The following is a 16,036-nucleotide window of genomic DNA, read 5'->3' on the forward strand; positions in this document are numbered from 1 at the left end:
GCACCTGGGTGGATGAACAGTTTCTTAGAAGGGTTGGTATGGTTTACATAGGGGTTTATTGCAATGTGTCCCCACCTTCTCTGGCTGAGCCATACAAGCCAGCTCTGTACTAAGTCCAGAACTAATAAAACATGGTTTCCTTTCTTTGACAAACCTGCTAGAAAAGCAAGTGGCAGTGTTTAATGCAAACAAAGCACTAGGGCAAAGTGTGGGATTGTTTGGTTTGTTTCTAGGTAGGCAAGAAAATTGGGTATTATCAGTAAAAACACCCCTGCTTAGTTGTCCCTGGGCCAATCACTTGTGTCTTGCCCTGGATAAAGCATGTTTCCTGAAGTTGGACAGAGCTGCAGCTCAGTTCCTAGCTCAGCTTCTGAGGGTCTTCCTTGGTCAAAGACTTGCCAGCTGTGCCAAGCTTTCAACATCTGGCCCCAGCCAGCCTTTCCTGAGCTGAGAATTTCAAACCCTCATGCTAGGGTTGAACCCTATACTGAGAGATGGGGAGTTAGTTGTGAGGTGGTACCTATATGCTGCCTATAAAGTCTTACTAAAGTTTTACTAAGCACTGTTTGCTTTCAAAGTCAGCCAAACTCGTCTGGAGCCCCATGACCTTGTGTACCTTTTTAGATCTCGCCTGTTTTCATACACTTGCAGCCGCACACCTGTACCAAGTCACGATACAGGTTTCTCAACTATCTGCAGGTATGAAAGCTTCAACACAAGCTCCTTCAGTTGACCCGTAGGTAAGCCCTGGAGGTAAGAAGTAGGTTTCAGCAAGCTCAGGTGAGACTTGCCACGAGAGGGAGACATCATGCACACAGCCCATGTGTTCCCTGAATACATCCACCTAAGACAGCCTAGCCTGGTATTTTGTAACATGTCTGGACACATGCAGCTGTTAGTGAAGCGATGATGCCTTCGGACCTCAGTTGTGTGGTAGGTACCTGTGATAGAAAACAGGGACTTATCTTTTAGCTAGTCATCATCTTCCAAGCATCTGCGGCATGACTAACAGCTGCAAAGCACACAGAAAATGGAATCTAGATGTGCTAGGAATGGGATAGCACATGTCCGGGCCTCTCTGGGTCAGGTCAGGGAGATCCTGGTGCGAGCAGGACCATGCAGCACCGAAGGAGATTTTTCAGATACCCACAGCTGGCTGGTGAGGCCGTTCCCTGTTCATACTGCAAACAGCCATTACAAAGGCTGAGCTACACCCTGTAACCAGCTTCGGCAGGCTGGGCTGGCGGGAATGTTTGCACAGAGCTGTGAAAACACAGCACTGTGAGCACCCGGCTGCTGTGGCACCCGGGATGCCTGCCGCCGCTCGGGAGAGCTCCTTTGCTTCCTCAGCATTGACCAAGAGATTTCATGGGAGAAAAGACCTGTTCAGTGCACATGGGATGGCTTCATTTGCCCTCCAGAGTGCGTCAGCTTTTCCCATGGCTGCAGCACAACGGCGGGGCTCTGTTTTCCTTTGGGAAGGGAAAAAGCTGCTTCATCATTGTGATCTCTGTGCAGTGTCCTGTTGATAAGATCAGTTAACAGCATCGGAGGAAAACTCTAGATTCAGGTCTGAAATATAAAGTGAATGGGGCCTATTTGTTTAATTTGAGCTTCTAAGGTTTAAATCCCAGAGGAAATTAAATTAGGTGCCTAGAGCAATGGCAGTCTGTCATGTTTATTTGCTGGGAATGTCACCTTTAATATCATGCACATATAACGTGTGTGTGTTAATGTAATGGGATATCATACTGTGCAGGAGCAGGCATGCTACAAGAACTGGAAACCTGAAATATTGTGAGTGAGGGAAGCTGAGATGGGATTGGATTTATTCTCATCCTTCTCCATAGGAGCAAAGACTCACTCACCAGCATGAAGGTGGTTTTGCTGATTGCAGGTGGGGATGGCAGCCTGATCTATGAGCACAGGCCTTAATGTTCTTGGGCCATTTTGATTGGGCTGCTTCTAAGAGGAGAAATCTTGTCTAGACGTGAATCCAGGATGACAATACTTCTTGCTTCAAAGCCCTTTTCAGCAGTTGGTGTGCTGCGGATGCATGCCTTCCCCCTGCATCCCCGGGAGAGCTCAAGAGTGCTGGTTTCCTGTGCCAAGGGACATGGCTGCTTGTACGTTTGGTTACACCTGTGCTTCGGAGGCTCCCTTCTTCTCCAGGAAGGAGAGCAGGTCTCCCCAGCAATGTGGGGTAGTAGGGTTTGGGGTGGTTTTTTTTCTGGCGTGGGCTGTTAAGGACAGTCTCTTGAGTTGACACACTGTGTGAATGTCACTGCAGCAGTTTGTCATTGCAGCCTGTGACGCCTGCCCTCCACCAAAGTTAACTGTCTATGCAGGGCTTGCAGAACAGCACTGCGATCTTTTCTCAGCATGCTGCATAGAGCAGGCTGCCATTGCTTTGATCCCACAAACACGGTCCATGAGACAGCCGAGCTGTGAACTCCTGTCCCACTCCACTTGTCAGATCCTTCAGGGAGCCAGTTCAGCTCACTACATCAGTGGAATTCAATTTTTTTTCAGCTGGATTACCAAAATTCACTGAGAGGGGGCAGTGAGCTGCAGATGGGCGCAGCTGTCTCAGGACGTTACACCCCAGGTCACTGCTAGCCACAGTGTTCCACGTAGGTTTGTCCCTACTCTTGGAGTCTGTGGCTTAGCCGGGACCTGACCTGTCCCCCACCCTTCACTCTTTCCACCCTTTGCTGTTTACCTCTGCATACCCTGTCTTGTTTTCCTCCAGCCTCAGAGCAGCTGGCTGCCTCGCACACGTGGTTCCCATTTCTCTCCTGCCTCTGGCACCTTGGGAGCGCCCAGGGGTCTTCCTGCTGCGCTTGTCTTCTAGTCCCCCTGCCAAAGCTGCAGCTCCTCATTCCTGCTCTCTCACCCATCCCAACCTCTGGCATTTTTGCTCATCCGTGGATGGCTGAATATTCATTTCCTCCTTGCCTGATTGCTGTGAATACCAATTCCTCCTCCTTTTTCCGGCTGTTCTGTGGATTTTGATGTCTGCCAAATTGTTTTCATTCCCTCACCCCAATGCAGGCTGCACCTCCGCAGAAACCGATCTGCTCCATGCAGAGCCCCAGCTCCCCACCCAGTTCTTCCTCCTGAGCTGAGCGATCGGGTTGCCCTCCTGCCTCCGACATGGACAGACAGCTTCCTCCTCCTGCAAACAGTCAACAAACAAGTGTCTCCAGTTCAACAGGCAGAATAGTTACAGGCTCCTGCAAGGAGACTGCAGTAGTTTGCGGTGGTACTGCGTGTTTCAGTGCAATGTTTCTCAGCTTGCCAGTCTGCAGATTGGTGCCAGGTTGCAGAGTCCTGTCCAAAGCAGCAAGCTCCTAGCTGAAGCAGGGTTTTTTCAGGCTCAAGGTATGATCAGAAAGGCCTGATGGAGGTGCCTGCATTCATGCTGAGCAGCTCGGTCATAAACCTGGAGTCTTCTGGAGAGGGAGCTTGCAGTTCCCTCATCTCCTGGGAAATCTGTGTGCAATGGCAGAAGGGTGGCAAGGTTGAAGGGGAGAGAACTGTAGACACCTGGTAGCTCTCGGATCTGGATTTGGTGTTTTCAGTTCTCTTCTCTTGCCAACCAAAGGAAGAAAGGGAGACCAGAGTCTTCCCGTTCTCTTTCTGTCCAATAGCCCTGCTTGTGTGTTAACAAAATGGAGCCCAGAGGCTTCCACTTGCCAAATAGCCCATGGCATCCTGGCGGTCACTCGCTCCCCACTGATGTTACTGGCACCAAGAAGCTGGTGGGCATGGGAGGTGGCTTCCTGCACAGAGGTGGGACAGGCTGGGGGCTCCCCTTCCAGATGTGAGTTGGAGGGGACAGCGGAGAGCAGTGGGGCTGGGCACTTAGGTCCATCAGTGTTTGGTGCTGCAGGCGGTCCCTTTTCTGGGAGGGAACACAGATCTCATGGCTGGGGAGAACAGGGAAAGGGAAGGCTGAGAAAGGGGGCATGGGTATGGTGTTTGCTTCAGGATGGAAAGCAATGGCAGAGACAGAGGAAAGGGTGGAGCAAAGGAAGGAAAGGAGGAGCAGAGGGGAAGAAACAAACCTGTAGGCTGAAATGGTAATAATCTGCTGGATACTGCTGCACCCTAACTCCCAGGAATGCTGCTCCAAGGCCCTGTCACCATGTGGGGATGTTTGCCTGGTCCCACACTGCCATCTCTGCTCCTGTGCCAAGCCAGCTGGCCTGCCTGGAGCTCTGGCCTTTATGGCTGTTGTGAAGAGAGGCAGACACGTTTGCTTCTGGCTATCATGTGTTTTTTTAAAGAGGGTGGGAGTTCCTCCCCTTGAATTCCTGGGGCTGGTTTGCCCCCCGGTATATCTGGGTTTTGTGACTTGGGGGGCTCTGCAGAGCCAGGGTTGTGGCCCTTAGCTGGGAATTTTGACCTGTTGGCAGCTGTTTTCCTGGGCTACGTTGTGCTTGCCAGCCTGGCCTTGAGATGAGCCAAAAGATTTCCCAGCACAGGCACGTGGGATGGGCATATACGATACAATGTGGAGGTGCCTAGCGCGGGCACCTCTGGGAGTACCTCCCGTACCCAGCATCTGGTTCATCTGAACAATGTGCTGCACTTGGGTCAGAGCCCTCCCCGTGCCCAGAACACCAGCTCTGTATGGGTCTCGGGCTCTCCCTGCGCTGCTGTTTCCTGATTAAACTGTGAGTTTAACTTCAATGGATCAGATCAAAGTGAGTGTCTCCCACTGTCTCTCCAACAGTTGTTAGCTTGATCCCTTTTCCTCCTTCCCCACTCTGTCTGCCTAAAGCCGAGCCTCTAATTTTAGACTGAGGAAGATAATTGAGGGTCAAAAAAGATTGCTATATAATTTTAACATTTTTTTTTTCAGTGGTTGGGGTGGGAGGCAAAGTTAGGAGCTCCTTGCCCTCAAACCTTTGTATTGCGGGAAAGAAGGACATAGGGGAAGGAGTGAGCTGGTACAGTCTGCTCTCTGCAGAAGTTGTTCTGTTTCTTTGCAGTTAGCTAAAACTGTGAGTGTAAAGGCATAAACTGCTGTATTTCCTTTGCAGATCCTATTGACCGAAGAGTTTGTAGAGAGAATGCTGGAAGATTTAGAAGATCTGAATTCTCCAGAGGAAGTAAGGCTGCGTCATTCCCGTATCTCCCATGTACTGTCCCAGAGACCTCAGCCCGTCCTGCAGCTTGCCTTTGATCCTCCCCTCAGCTCGCAGGCTGCAGCCCTGCCCCATAGACTTGAGGCCTTGCTAAACTTTCACATCTGCTGTGAACTAAGGCATTGAGAGAAGGGATTGCAAGAAATACAAGGCAGGGATGGGTATTAAGGGAGTCTCTGCATTTCCTTTCTGGCGGCATCTTTCCTAACGTGGTATCTGAGTGCCCTGAATCAAAGCAGTGCAGCCCCTGGGCCAGGGGCTCCAGGGTCCTCGATGCCGTGCATAGAGTCCTCAGCAGCATCTCTAGGCACATCACCTTCCCCACTTTCAGAAAGGGTGAAAGTGGTAGCAGCACATTTACTGCTGAACAATCTGTTGTAGGGGGCCTCCTTTTTTGAGTTTGGGGAGCAGGCGGGGGCTTTTTCACATCTGCTACTTGGCCTTTACCTGCTGCCCCTGCACAGCGTGCAGAGGACCATCACCAGCTTGGAAGCGTTATAGCAGCAGGCAAGGGAGCTTTATAAAGCTTTGCTGTGCGGTACTAAACTTCCCCCTGCCATGTGATCTCTTCCTGGGGAACATTTAACACCCTGTCTCCCATGCATGCCATATAAATATTCTGCTTGACTTCAAAGAGCAGTGGCAGAAGTGACATGTAATATTTTTAATCCCATTTTTTACAGCTCCCTGCAGATACTAAAGAAACTTTCCTTGGCTTGTAGAGCAGCCCTCCCATCCCTTGCCCTGCTCCCCTCCCCCCAGGAAAATCTCAGGGCTCTAATTGTTTAATCCAGAGTTGATTTAATGCCAGGGTGTTCTTCACTGTGTGAGTGAGGGGAGCACACTGTTGGCTGTGCAGTGACTTTCAGGCCAGCTTTTATCCAGTTAAACCTAATCCAAAGCTCATTTTTGCTGGTGACATGGAAGCCCAGGAGCACTTTGGTTTGAAGGCCCTTTAGTTAAGGCTTTGGATGGCTCATGTTGCTTCACTCTCCACTGAGAGGCAGAGGCAATGAGCGTGGCAGCTCTTGGCACAGTGACCGGGTGTTCGGTTCCGAGTTACTGTGACTTTGCTAAATTAAAAAGTGAAAAACAAACAAATGCAAAGGATGACTTCTCCAAGAGGATTGCTTTGGAACCACTCCTGTTTATAAAAAGGAAAATACTTGAGATGAAATGTGATCTTTCAGCATCCAGATTCCTCCAAGGATTTGTAACTTGCAGGATCCCAATTTGGGCCAACCGAAGGCATTCCTCAGCAGCCCTGACTGTTGCTGTTGATATTCATGTGGTAGAATGAAGCACTGCAAGGAGAGTCTTTCTTTCCTTTGCTGCATAAAGAGCCACCTGTGTTAAGTGAAATTAAGTGAAATGATCTGTCTGACTATCTTTAGCATGTTTTTCACATACCCTAGACATTGAACTCAGAAGAATCCCCTGGGCAGTGTAGGGCCACTAGATTATATGGTACAAGCTATACACAGGGCTTGAGTTTAAAAAAAAACAACCGTAAGTGGGACTTGGGCTGTTTGTGTTTCCTAGAGGAGAAAGAGTGGGAGTTTATGGTAGCCACTATCCTGAAGGATCCTCCTGCCATGCTGCCAGATCATGGGTCAGACCCTGAACCGCCAGCCCGGCATACTAAGGTCAATGGGTACCAACTGCAGGTTACCCTCGTACACAGCTGCAAATGGAGCAAGGTCAGGAGAAAATTCATGTTCGAGCCGCCCTTGCTGCAGAGCAGGCAGCTGGAGGGGATCTCCTTTAACAGGAACCTGTCACTGAGCATGTGTTAATGTCCTTCAGAAACGGGGCGCTTATGGGAAGAAAGACAAGTAATTGGATAAAGATGGATGATTCGCAGGTCACTGTCCCCTTGCACCAACTCTGTAATTCATGTAGCCCCTGGGAACCTTATGGCACTTCTGGCCTTGGTCTGAGGACTCTGCTGGGAGAGGACCACTGTATCTGTAACTGTTCTGAATTGTCACTGGTGGTGTGGGATGCCAGTGAGATTACTCCCTGGGAGTCCTGTTGGGGCGTCACGCAGTGCTACACCATGGGTGCAGCAGAGTTTTAAAACCAAAATCATCCTGCAAACCAGCTTCCAGAGCTGTCCCCCACGGGTTTTGGACTCTCAGTCTGGGTGCTGGGATTGCGTGAAATGCTTGTCCGTCCAGCTGTGGGGCAGATCTGTAGCCTAAAAGATTCCGCACCCCACCTCCCACACACACCCCCCAGAGCTGTTTTTGAGAGATCTGTGTGAATGCATGGGCCCTGGTCAAAGGTGGTTGTGAGAAGGTTTGGTGGTAAGGCTTCTTGGACCTCTATCCCCGCACAGTCATGATTGGGATCAGAGATGTTGGGGTGACTTTCCAGCCTAAGACAGGGTGCCCTGGAGCAACATCAGGATGGGAACAGTGCACTTGCCTTGTTTGGGAAACATTGGCCAGAGACAGTGCTGTGTAAACCAGACTGGGGCAAAAAATCTCTGTTCCCTGTGCTTCAATCAATGTTTGCAAAACAGCCTGAGCAGCCGAGTGCCTGTGTGAATATGAGGCATTGTATGGGTGCTCTGCAAAGCCTTTGTACCAGAGGTGGGTAGGGCTGGAGCAGAAATGCTGTTCAGGCACGCTGGCTCTCCCCAGCCAGGATGGCACAGTTTGCCTTCCCAGAGCTGGTGGCCATTTACAAGCCTGTCAACCAGCAGAGCCATGCTAGCTGACGTGCATCCCACCCTGTATGAGCAAGCGTTTGAAACCTGCCATAAGACTCCCTTTAAAGCAAAGAGGGGGCTCTGGGGGCCGGGGTAGGTGGAAGGAAAGGCGCATGGCCAGATAGGAGGGGAGATACTTGTGCTGCAAATTTTTGGAGAGGTCGGGGAGGGGAAATGGTGATGGGGGCAGAAACCCTCCAGAATCCATCTGATGAAATAAACAGCACTTGGGCTGAAAACTCAGAACTTTATTTTGGCAGCTGAGGCACAGGCCACGTTATCTAACGTCCACTGCTATCCAAAACATACTGATGGGGAAATGTTTTCTTAGTGGCCTCTTGTTTTAAAAAATAATAACATGGGGCTGCCTGCCTTTGCCACGATTTTGTTTTTTCTGTGCAGGTTGCAGTGATATACATTAACTGATACTCTTTACTGTCTTACAGTTTAAACTTCCAAAGGAGTACAGCTGGCCTGAAAAGAAACTGAAAGTTTCCATCTTGCCAGATGCCGTGTTCGACAACCCGCTGCATTAGAGCTGAATTACACCCTTCTAACAACTGGGAGAGCCAAGTTACTGTCCATTACCCAGTGACTCACAGGATAATTAATGCAGTAAAAACTCTGCCTGCAAATAAAAGAGTTTGCTGCACAACCACTGCAAGCAGAAGAGGAGCTACTCAGCACCAGCCCAGACCGAACTGAGCCCTTTCCTTTATCCTTCCCAAGGCTGAGCTCTCTGGGAACAGCCTGCGTATGTGTGAGTGCGAGTGAGAAATATTTAACTATGAAAATTAGTAGTAAGAATCCTTTCTCTCTCCTAGCTACAGAACTCCCCTCTGCCTTAGCCCAGGGTGTAGACTCTCTGCACGCCTGTATTTACACATGCATTTCTGCCAGGTGTGAGCCTATAATCCATGGATTAAATGTTCTTTACGTGACTCTGGAGTCCTTTTGTTAGCCAAAATTTTACTGACTGCAGAACTGTTCTTCCATGTGCTATTTTTTTTTCTTTTCAGAAACGGAATGGTATTTCCCCTGTTTAAAGGAGGCCAAAAGCTCACATGCTTGAAGCTGAACAGATTTAAAGATGAACTTTCTAGTTCAGTCAAGAAAAACAAACCCAGATCCTCCCTGCCCTCAAATTAGGCATGTTTTAAGTGTTGGTCTTGGTGCTATTAGCTATGGTATCGCTGCAAACAGAGGCAACTTTATTCTCGCGCATCCTGTCCTTGTGCCTGAACCCCAGGGAAGGTCGCAACCTCTGGTTTTGCACAAGCAGGAGGAAGAAAGCTACCGGGGCGGGGGAGATCTCCTGTTTACAGTGTGTTTATCTTTAAAGAGATACTGTCAAGTATTTTTTCCTTGCTATTGTACAGAATTTGAGAAGCTAGAAAAGACCATTTGTTCACAGGGACAACTTCAGCAGCTCTGCAGGATCCAGGGGGCTGCTTGAAAGCGTATGAAATGGAGATCTCCGCTGCCCTGGCATAGCGGAGAGGAGTCTCAGCCTCAATAAAGCCAGCTATTCTCCCTGTTCCAGCAGGGTTGTGCCCTAGTGCAGCTCAATTTTCCCCTCTAGCCTCGCTGTGGTGGCTCTCGTTGTTGCTGACTTCCCTCCTTTCAGACAGATTTGAACTGTAAAGCATCAAAATCAGTTTGAAAAGACCCTCTCTCTAGATCTGTGTGGCTTCCTCCTTGGAGCAAAACGTCGTATGCGGAGGAGACGGTCTCTGCAGGGTCAGGTTGTGTCTCTGCATCGAGATGCTGGCTCCTGTGGATATGCTGCAGCAAACCACCGCAGGCTTTGCCCCCTGCTGCTGTTGCAGGTTGTTTCTGATGCATATTCCCCAGCCTTCCTCTGCCCATTGTCTTTTGGTGACGACTCTTCACTCCTTGTCAGGGGAGATGCAGCTTTCCTTCCACCCCTTTCTGCCTACAAGATAACTTGGCCATGTATACACAATTGCTGTGTGATCATAATGCAAGTATAACAAAAGCTTTTAACACTTAACTCCCCTGATCAAACAGCAAAGTCCAGGAGGCCTCACAGTACCCCAGGGTTGGTTTTCTGTTTGTTTTCTGATTTAATTTCTTCCTGGCACAGTCAGCTTTGATGTTTTTTGCATATATTTGAGACTGGTTAATGTTGGTCAAGAAGCAGAGCTAGGAGCCACAAAGCTTTACTTGGACTTGCTACAGAATTCCTCTGTGGCCTCAGGCAAGTCACTCAATGTGTCTCTATGCAGAGAGGGTGATTATTGACTAGAGGGCTGTAGGACCTACCGAAGCATGCCAGGGTTTGCAGGGGAGGGCGTGCTTTGTGTACAAAGTAGTATTTGTATTATTATAATTGTTGTTATATTATAATTTAAGGCAGGCCAAATGCAGGGTCCAACACTGCTCGGCAGAACCTTCCTTTCTGCAAAGCTACGAAAGCAATTTACATGTAAATGAGTTTGTCATTTTGTCTGAACTCAGAGGATCATCTTAAAATCCTGCTGCGAAAGAACAAACTTTCAGATATCTGCATGTGACAGCCAGAGTGATTTCTGTGCTGTGGCAGACTGCATTCATCTGTGGGATCTCTTGGCCAGTTTTCATTGTCCTGGTTAGCACTAAGCATCCCTTCTGCACTGTAGATGTATATGCAGGGGACAGCGTAGGTGAAAAAGCAGCATGAAAATGTACCAGTCCAGCTTCAAAAATGACATGCCCAAGTGTCCCACCACAAGATTATGAACAAACAGATGATTGTGGCAGTTGGGAAAAAGGCAAGGGCAGCAACTACAATTTTGTCCCAAAGCCATCCGCCAACAGTAGCCCATGGGCTGCTCTTGTACGAGCTTGCTGGGGGTGCCTGCAGCAGAGCTGGCCCGTTGCCATGATGCTGGCTGCTCTTCCTTGTTTCCAGATGCTAGCTCTCATTAAAAGGAGCTTAAAATCCACATCTTGGTGGAGAAGGGACATTTGGAAGGTCAATTGTTGCTGTTCCTGCAGAGATCAGCACGGGGCAGAGAGAAGTCCATCAGACCCTCTCTGGGCTCTGACACACATCTGGAAAGCTTAGGACCTCCTGCCCTATGAACTCTTTGAGCCTTTGCAGCGGGGATGCGGTGCTGTATGCAGGGAAAGCACCTCCTCCAAGCTGGCTTGTGCTCCAGTTCTGCCTTTCTTATGTGTATGTTTTCCTCACCATATTTACTCTCATCAGACGCTCTGGGTTGGGTTTTCATTGACTTCAGAGGGAGCATGCTGAATGCATTTGAAAATCCACCCAGTATCCTTGTGTATGTGTATTTTTGTTCCATGTCATGTATTTATATATAGTTCTGTGTATTTGAGTTATGAACAGGTGGCATGCCAGAAATCTCTATTTCTGAGACGCTTTCTCACAGATCTTTGCTGGTAGCCAGATAACAATTGAGGAGAAGGTTTGAAGGGAAGGAAATTAAATCTTCCCATTTAGTTAAGGGGAAAAATATTAGACAAATAACTGCTAAAATAGAAATCTCTGTCTTATTGCTAGACCAACTGTAAGAGAGAAACTGGTGAAAGTCAGCCCTTAAGCTCCAAGCTTGTGTCACTGCCTCTCAACAGTTATCTAAGAATAAGAAAGTTGCGTGTTACTCAGTATCGTGAAGAGCTGTGCACCCACAGGACCTCCCCTCCCCTGATTCACATCAAGTTTGCAACCAGGCCAAAGGCTTACTCATTGGCAAGTAAATGAGATTTCAAGTTTGGATGTTTTCATCTTGGGGCAAGAGGACATGCCTGTGTGTGAAGGAAATGGAAAAGAAACCGTTGTATTTTAGTGAGCAAGTAGTTTGAAAAAGGGAAATGCATCAGCGTCAATAAACACCACAGTTTTTTTCTAGTCCAAACTTGCTGAGATAGTAGGTCCACTAGTGCTGATTTTTTTCTAGATTGTGTAGAAGGTCTGAAGCAGGATTGTATGAAACCAAAACCTTTGAGGCTTTTGTTGGCTAAAGATAGTAATGGAAATGAACACAATTTAGAAGCAGCAAGTAGAGGTTTTCTCCCTCCTGGAGAAATCTTGCGATGCAGATTGATAGGGATATTTCCAGAGATGAAGAGCCTTATGGCAGACCTGCAGAGCCTTAAAAATCCAACATGTGACAGCAATTCTGAAACAAGAGAAGTCCCAAAATCCAGGACTACTCTCCTTCTCAACTCGTGATTAAAAACAGAAGAAGGAATGTATAGTTTCAATATTAAAGTGTGTGGGATACGATCTGAGCAGAGCAGTCAGTCTTGTAGCTGATGTGACCTACAGTGATATTTTCAGTGGCTTAGATAGGTGGTGCCTGCTGTGTATAATGTCTTTGAGGATGGTGATATATTGGTTTTACTGTACATAGATTTGCCAACAGTGATTTGAAATGATATTCTGAAGCTCTTCACTTCAAATATTCAGTTGCTCTTGGATGGCTTTTGAAATGACACCATCGGGTCATCAAATGGTCTTTGAAGAAGTGGGGGTTGTGTTGTTTTTCATCTGTGACCAGTAGAAATATTTAGGGGGTGTAGCTTTTAAAAAAAAAACAACAGTTGAAAGCGATGCTTGGCTTGGAGGGGGCAGATTGCTGGGGAGAGGTTGTGTGGTGGGGGAGCAAGTTAGCAGGCTCCCTCCTGCACCCACAGCTCCGGCTTGTTCAAGGCAGTGCAGCCATTATGCATCTCGGGCACTGCAATGGGAGCTAACGTGGGTGCAGGGAAGTTAGAAACCAAAGTGAGAATCATCAAGGCCTCAGCACAGCATGGGGGGCCTGCAGGCAAGTCCTCGTTTCTGTGCCAGGACCCACTGAGGTCCTGCGTTGGTGCAAGGAGCGGGCCATGCACATCCTACTGCATGTTCACACTCTGGCCTGTACCCGCCGCTGATGGTAGAGACTGCAAATGGCTGCGTTAGCTGCATCCGAGGTTGAGTCAAAGGTGGGGAGTGGCAATGTGGCTGCTTCAGTCTCCTTTGTTATTCTGTTTAGTGTGAGGTGGGGAGCGGAGCTCATGCTCCGCTGCCCCTCATGAGAACCTCCAGGCTGGTCACTGAGCGAGTTTTATTGCTCACCCACCGTCCGCTCCCTTCATCAAATGTCCCCCCAGCTCCTCACAAAAACCTTTCTCAGATGCTTCGCTGGAAAATGTTTGGCTGACTGCATGCTTCGCAGGATGCTCTGTTAGACGACAGGTCGGCATGGGATCACAGCTGCTCGGCTGTTTATCTGTCCTGATGACTACTCCCTCCTCCTAGGTAGGCACGTAGAGTCCATGACCCATTTTGCCGGCTTCTATCTGGCTGGGGCAAGGCAGCGTCATGTCAGGTGGGGAGAAATGGTCCGCAGACCTTCAGGTCGGAGGAAACCCTTAGACCTGTGTGTCTGATTGTCCCCTAGCCCAGGGCACAGCCTTGCACCCTGTGGCTCTGCTGTATGAAGTCTTGGGCTTCAGCTCCTACAACATCACAGCCAGGTGAGGAGAGGGTCCAGCAACATGAGAGCCCTTCTGCCTCCCGGGGACTTGGTCCTCTACGTGACTGCCCTCCATTTAGAGTGTATGTTGTGCCTTAATTCTCCCTGTGAGTGAAGCTGTGAGGGCAGATGAATTGTCGAGCAACCGGGAATCCCTTTCTGTGCATCTGTCCCTATCGATAAATGCCAGCCTGCGCAGCAGCCAAACTGTATCCAAAGCAATCTCGAAATGCACATTTGCCAGTGGGGTTCACCTCCCAAGATTTTAAAGCTGGATTTAGGTCTCTGGGACCATGGCAGTTTTTAACGAGCTCTGTAGCAACCTACTATTTTTATAACATTTTTTCTGTTGTGTAGTGTTTGCTTCTTCTCTTTTCTTTAAAAAAAAAACCACCTTGTGTTCTACATGAGTCCAAAATTTCAAATGGAGAATAAGCCTGAGGTTGCAAATGTGTATTAAACCCGGCCCCGCATTGACCTGTCTCTCTCAGGCAGTGAACCTGTCGTGTGTCGTGCTTCACCACCTCTTCATTTCTACCATGATTCTGTTTCCCCTAAAATGGCTGACAGACCATAAAATCATCATAAGCGGCACATCAGTTCAGAGACATCATTTCTAGTCTGCCGTGAAGGTAGCCCCTTCCCTTTCCCTCGCTGAAAGACCACGGCATCATTCACCGTTCAGCTCATAGGGCCCTGATAGCAGGAGAGGAACATCAGCTCAGAAAGGGCTGCACATGGCAGATGTGGCTGGCCAGTGCCTGGTTGTTTTTAAACTGTCCTGACGATGTGTCTCCCCTCTTTAAAAAGAGGAAGAGAGAGGAAAAAAAACCCAATCTCGAAAAGCCGGAGGAAAATTTCCAGCCGATTGTTGTGTTTTGCAAACACTGGTCTTTTCTCTCGCCCTCTCTCTCCACTCCCGGCGAGGCTGGAGATGAAAATGGCTCCTTTGTTCCTTTCCCTGGGGCCCAACTGCAGCGAAAGTGCGGCTCCGGAAACCCTCTGCTGCACGAGCGGCGAGGGTGGGAGGGACCGAGCTGTCGCCGTGTGCGGTAGGTCCTACATAAATACGGCATGTGTTGACAATGCCGCGGGCAGGATGGGCGCAGAAGGACTTTGCCGTGCTGGCAACGAAGCTCCTGCGCCGTTCCTCCTGCGGCAGCAAGCGGGCTGCGAAACCCGCGGGGGGCAGAGGAAGGGGAGGCGGGTGTGAGTGGCCGTGTCATCCCAGCAGTGACTGATCACGGGCCGGGGGGCTCTGGGCCCTTTTGTTCTTGGCTTTTGGCTTTCCCCAAAGTGGCAATTTGCAGCCCCATGGAAGCAGACGGCATCCCGCTGGGGGCTTGTACCGATGCCCTGGCCCCTGCGCCGGGATGCTCCCTGCACCCATCCAGCCCTGGCGTCCCGGTGCTCCGTGTTTGGCCGCGGTCATGCTCCAAGCCCAAGTTTAGTCATTCAAAACCCTTCTCTCATCCAGCCCAGGTTGGACGCGCCGGCTTTTCCCTTTTTTTAAAGGGATGGATGTTTTTTCTGCTCACTGGGGATGCTACTTGTTTTGTATGCTGGACGGTTTCTGCAAAACCTAGAGCAAAGGCAAGCTTCCCAGGGTGGGGGACACGTGGGGCAACCGGGACCGCAGCGAACCCTGACTGCTGGGGCTGCCCTCGCAGCCCGGAGGTGAACCTTTCTGTAGTTCAGCCGTGTGTGTGTGCGAGTGTGTGCGGTCTGCGTGCGCAGGGTTGTGTCGAGCGAGGAGCCCGAGGATGCTACCGACGGGGCTGGAAGGAGCCCGCGTTTCTGCAGCCGGTGTATCAGTACCTTGTAGATGGCCTTTCTTCCCCCTCCCCTCCTCCTTTTTTTTTATAAAAGACAAAAAACAAATGGAAAGCTAAACTAGCAGAGGTTTTTAAATATTTTATATTAGTTTCTAATGTAAATTCTTACATTGTTATTGCAGTGCTGGGTGTGTTTCGCCTGCACGTGACTTTTTGTAATATTTTTGTGAATCACTAAACGTTTTTTTCCTCTCGTGTATTCTAAGTGCATTAAACGTATTTGCAGAATTGTCAGTGTCCTTCTCTGCGGGTGACTCGGCAGGACCGCCTGCCTCTTGCTCAGCCCCGCAGCTGCCTCGGCAGCCCCTTCTCCTCCTCATTGGCACCTTCTCCCCCTGGCCCTGGGGGAGCAGGGTCTGTCACCCAGACCTCCCGAGTGCAAGTGTGGGAGAGAAAGGGATCTTCCTTTTCCCAAAAAAACTCAGCAAAACGACCGGTCCCGGGCCCTGCCAGGTGCAGGATCCTCCACAAGCATCTGCTGGCGAATCCCCTTGAGCCAAGGCAGCCCGAGCGCCCTGACAGCTGGGGTTTTCCATGCCGTTAGGACAAGCCGGGATGGGGAGTGCTTGCACGTGGGTCCGAGGACGCGGCCGGTCGGCCGAGGGATGGCAACCTCATCTGCCGGCACGGGAAGGAGGGAGCCGGGGTGAGTGCCGGGTCAGGTCCATGCTCCTGTCCTCTGCCAAGTGCCTCTTGGCTTCAGCGGGATTTGCGGGGGTGTGGATGTGCACGCGGAGACCGAATATGTTGGAGAAGAGACACAGCAAACACTTATGAAAAATTATTACTGAGCTAATGTTGCAATGATTTCCCAGTAACGCAGAACGATTTTGCAGTAAT

General features: G+C 49.6%; 1 protein-coding gene across 3 annotated transcripts in view; it reads left to right on the forward strand.

Moving 5' to 3' along the window:
• Positions 1–14,868, forward strand: part of SUFU (SUFU negative regulator of hedgehog signaling) — a 99,536-nt gene extending 84,668 nt beyond the window's left edge. For all 3 annotated transcript variants that reach the window (XM_075026273.1, XM_075026274.1, XM_075026275.1), the window contains 2 exons: positions 5,052–5,120; positions 8,319–14,868. In XM_075026273.1, coding sequence (XP_074882374.1) covers positions 5,052–5,120; positions 8,319–8,408 — 159 coding nt within the window. In that variant the 3' untranslated portion in view covers positions 8,409–14,868. The remainder of the gene's footprint in view (positions 1–5,051; positions 5,121–8,318) is intronic.
• Positions 14,869–16,036: the final 1,168 nt, after the last annotated feature.

The sequence above is a fragment of the Buteo buteo genome, chromosome 4 (genome assembly GCF_964188355.1).
Source record: "Buteo buteo chromosome 4, bButBut1.hap1.1, whole genome shotgun sequence".
In the NCBI taxonomy this organism is placed as follows: domain Eukaryota; kingdom Metazoa; phylum Chordata; class Aves; order Accipitriformes; family Accipitridae; genus Buteo; species Buteo buteo.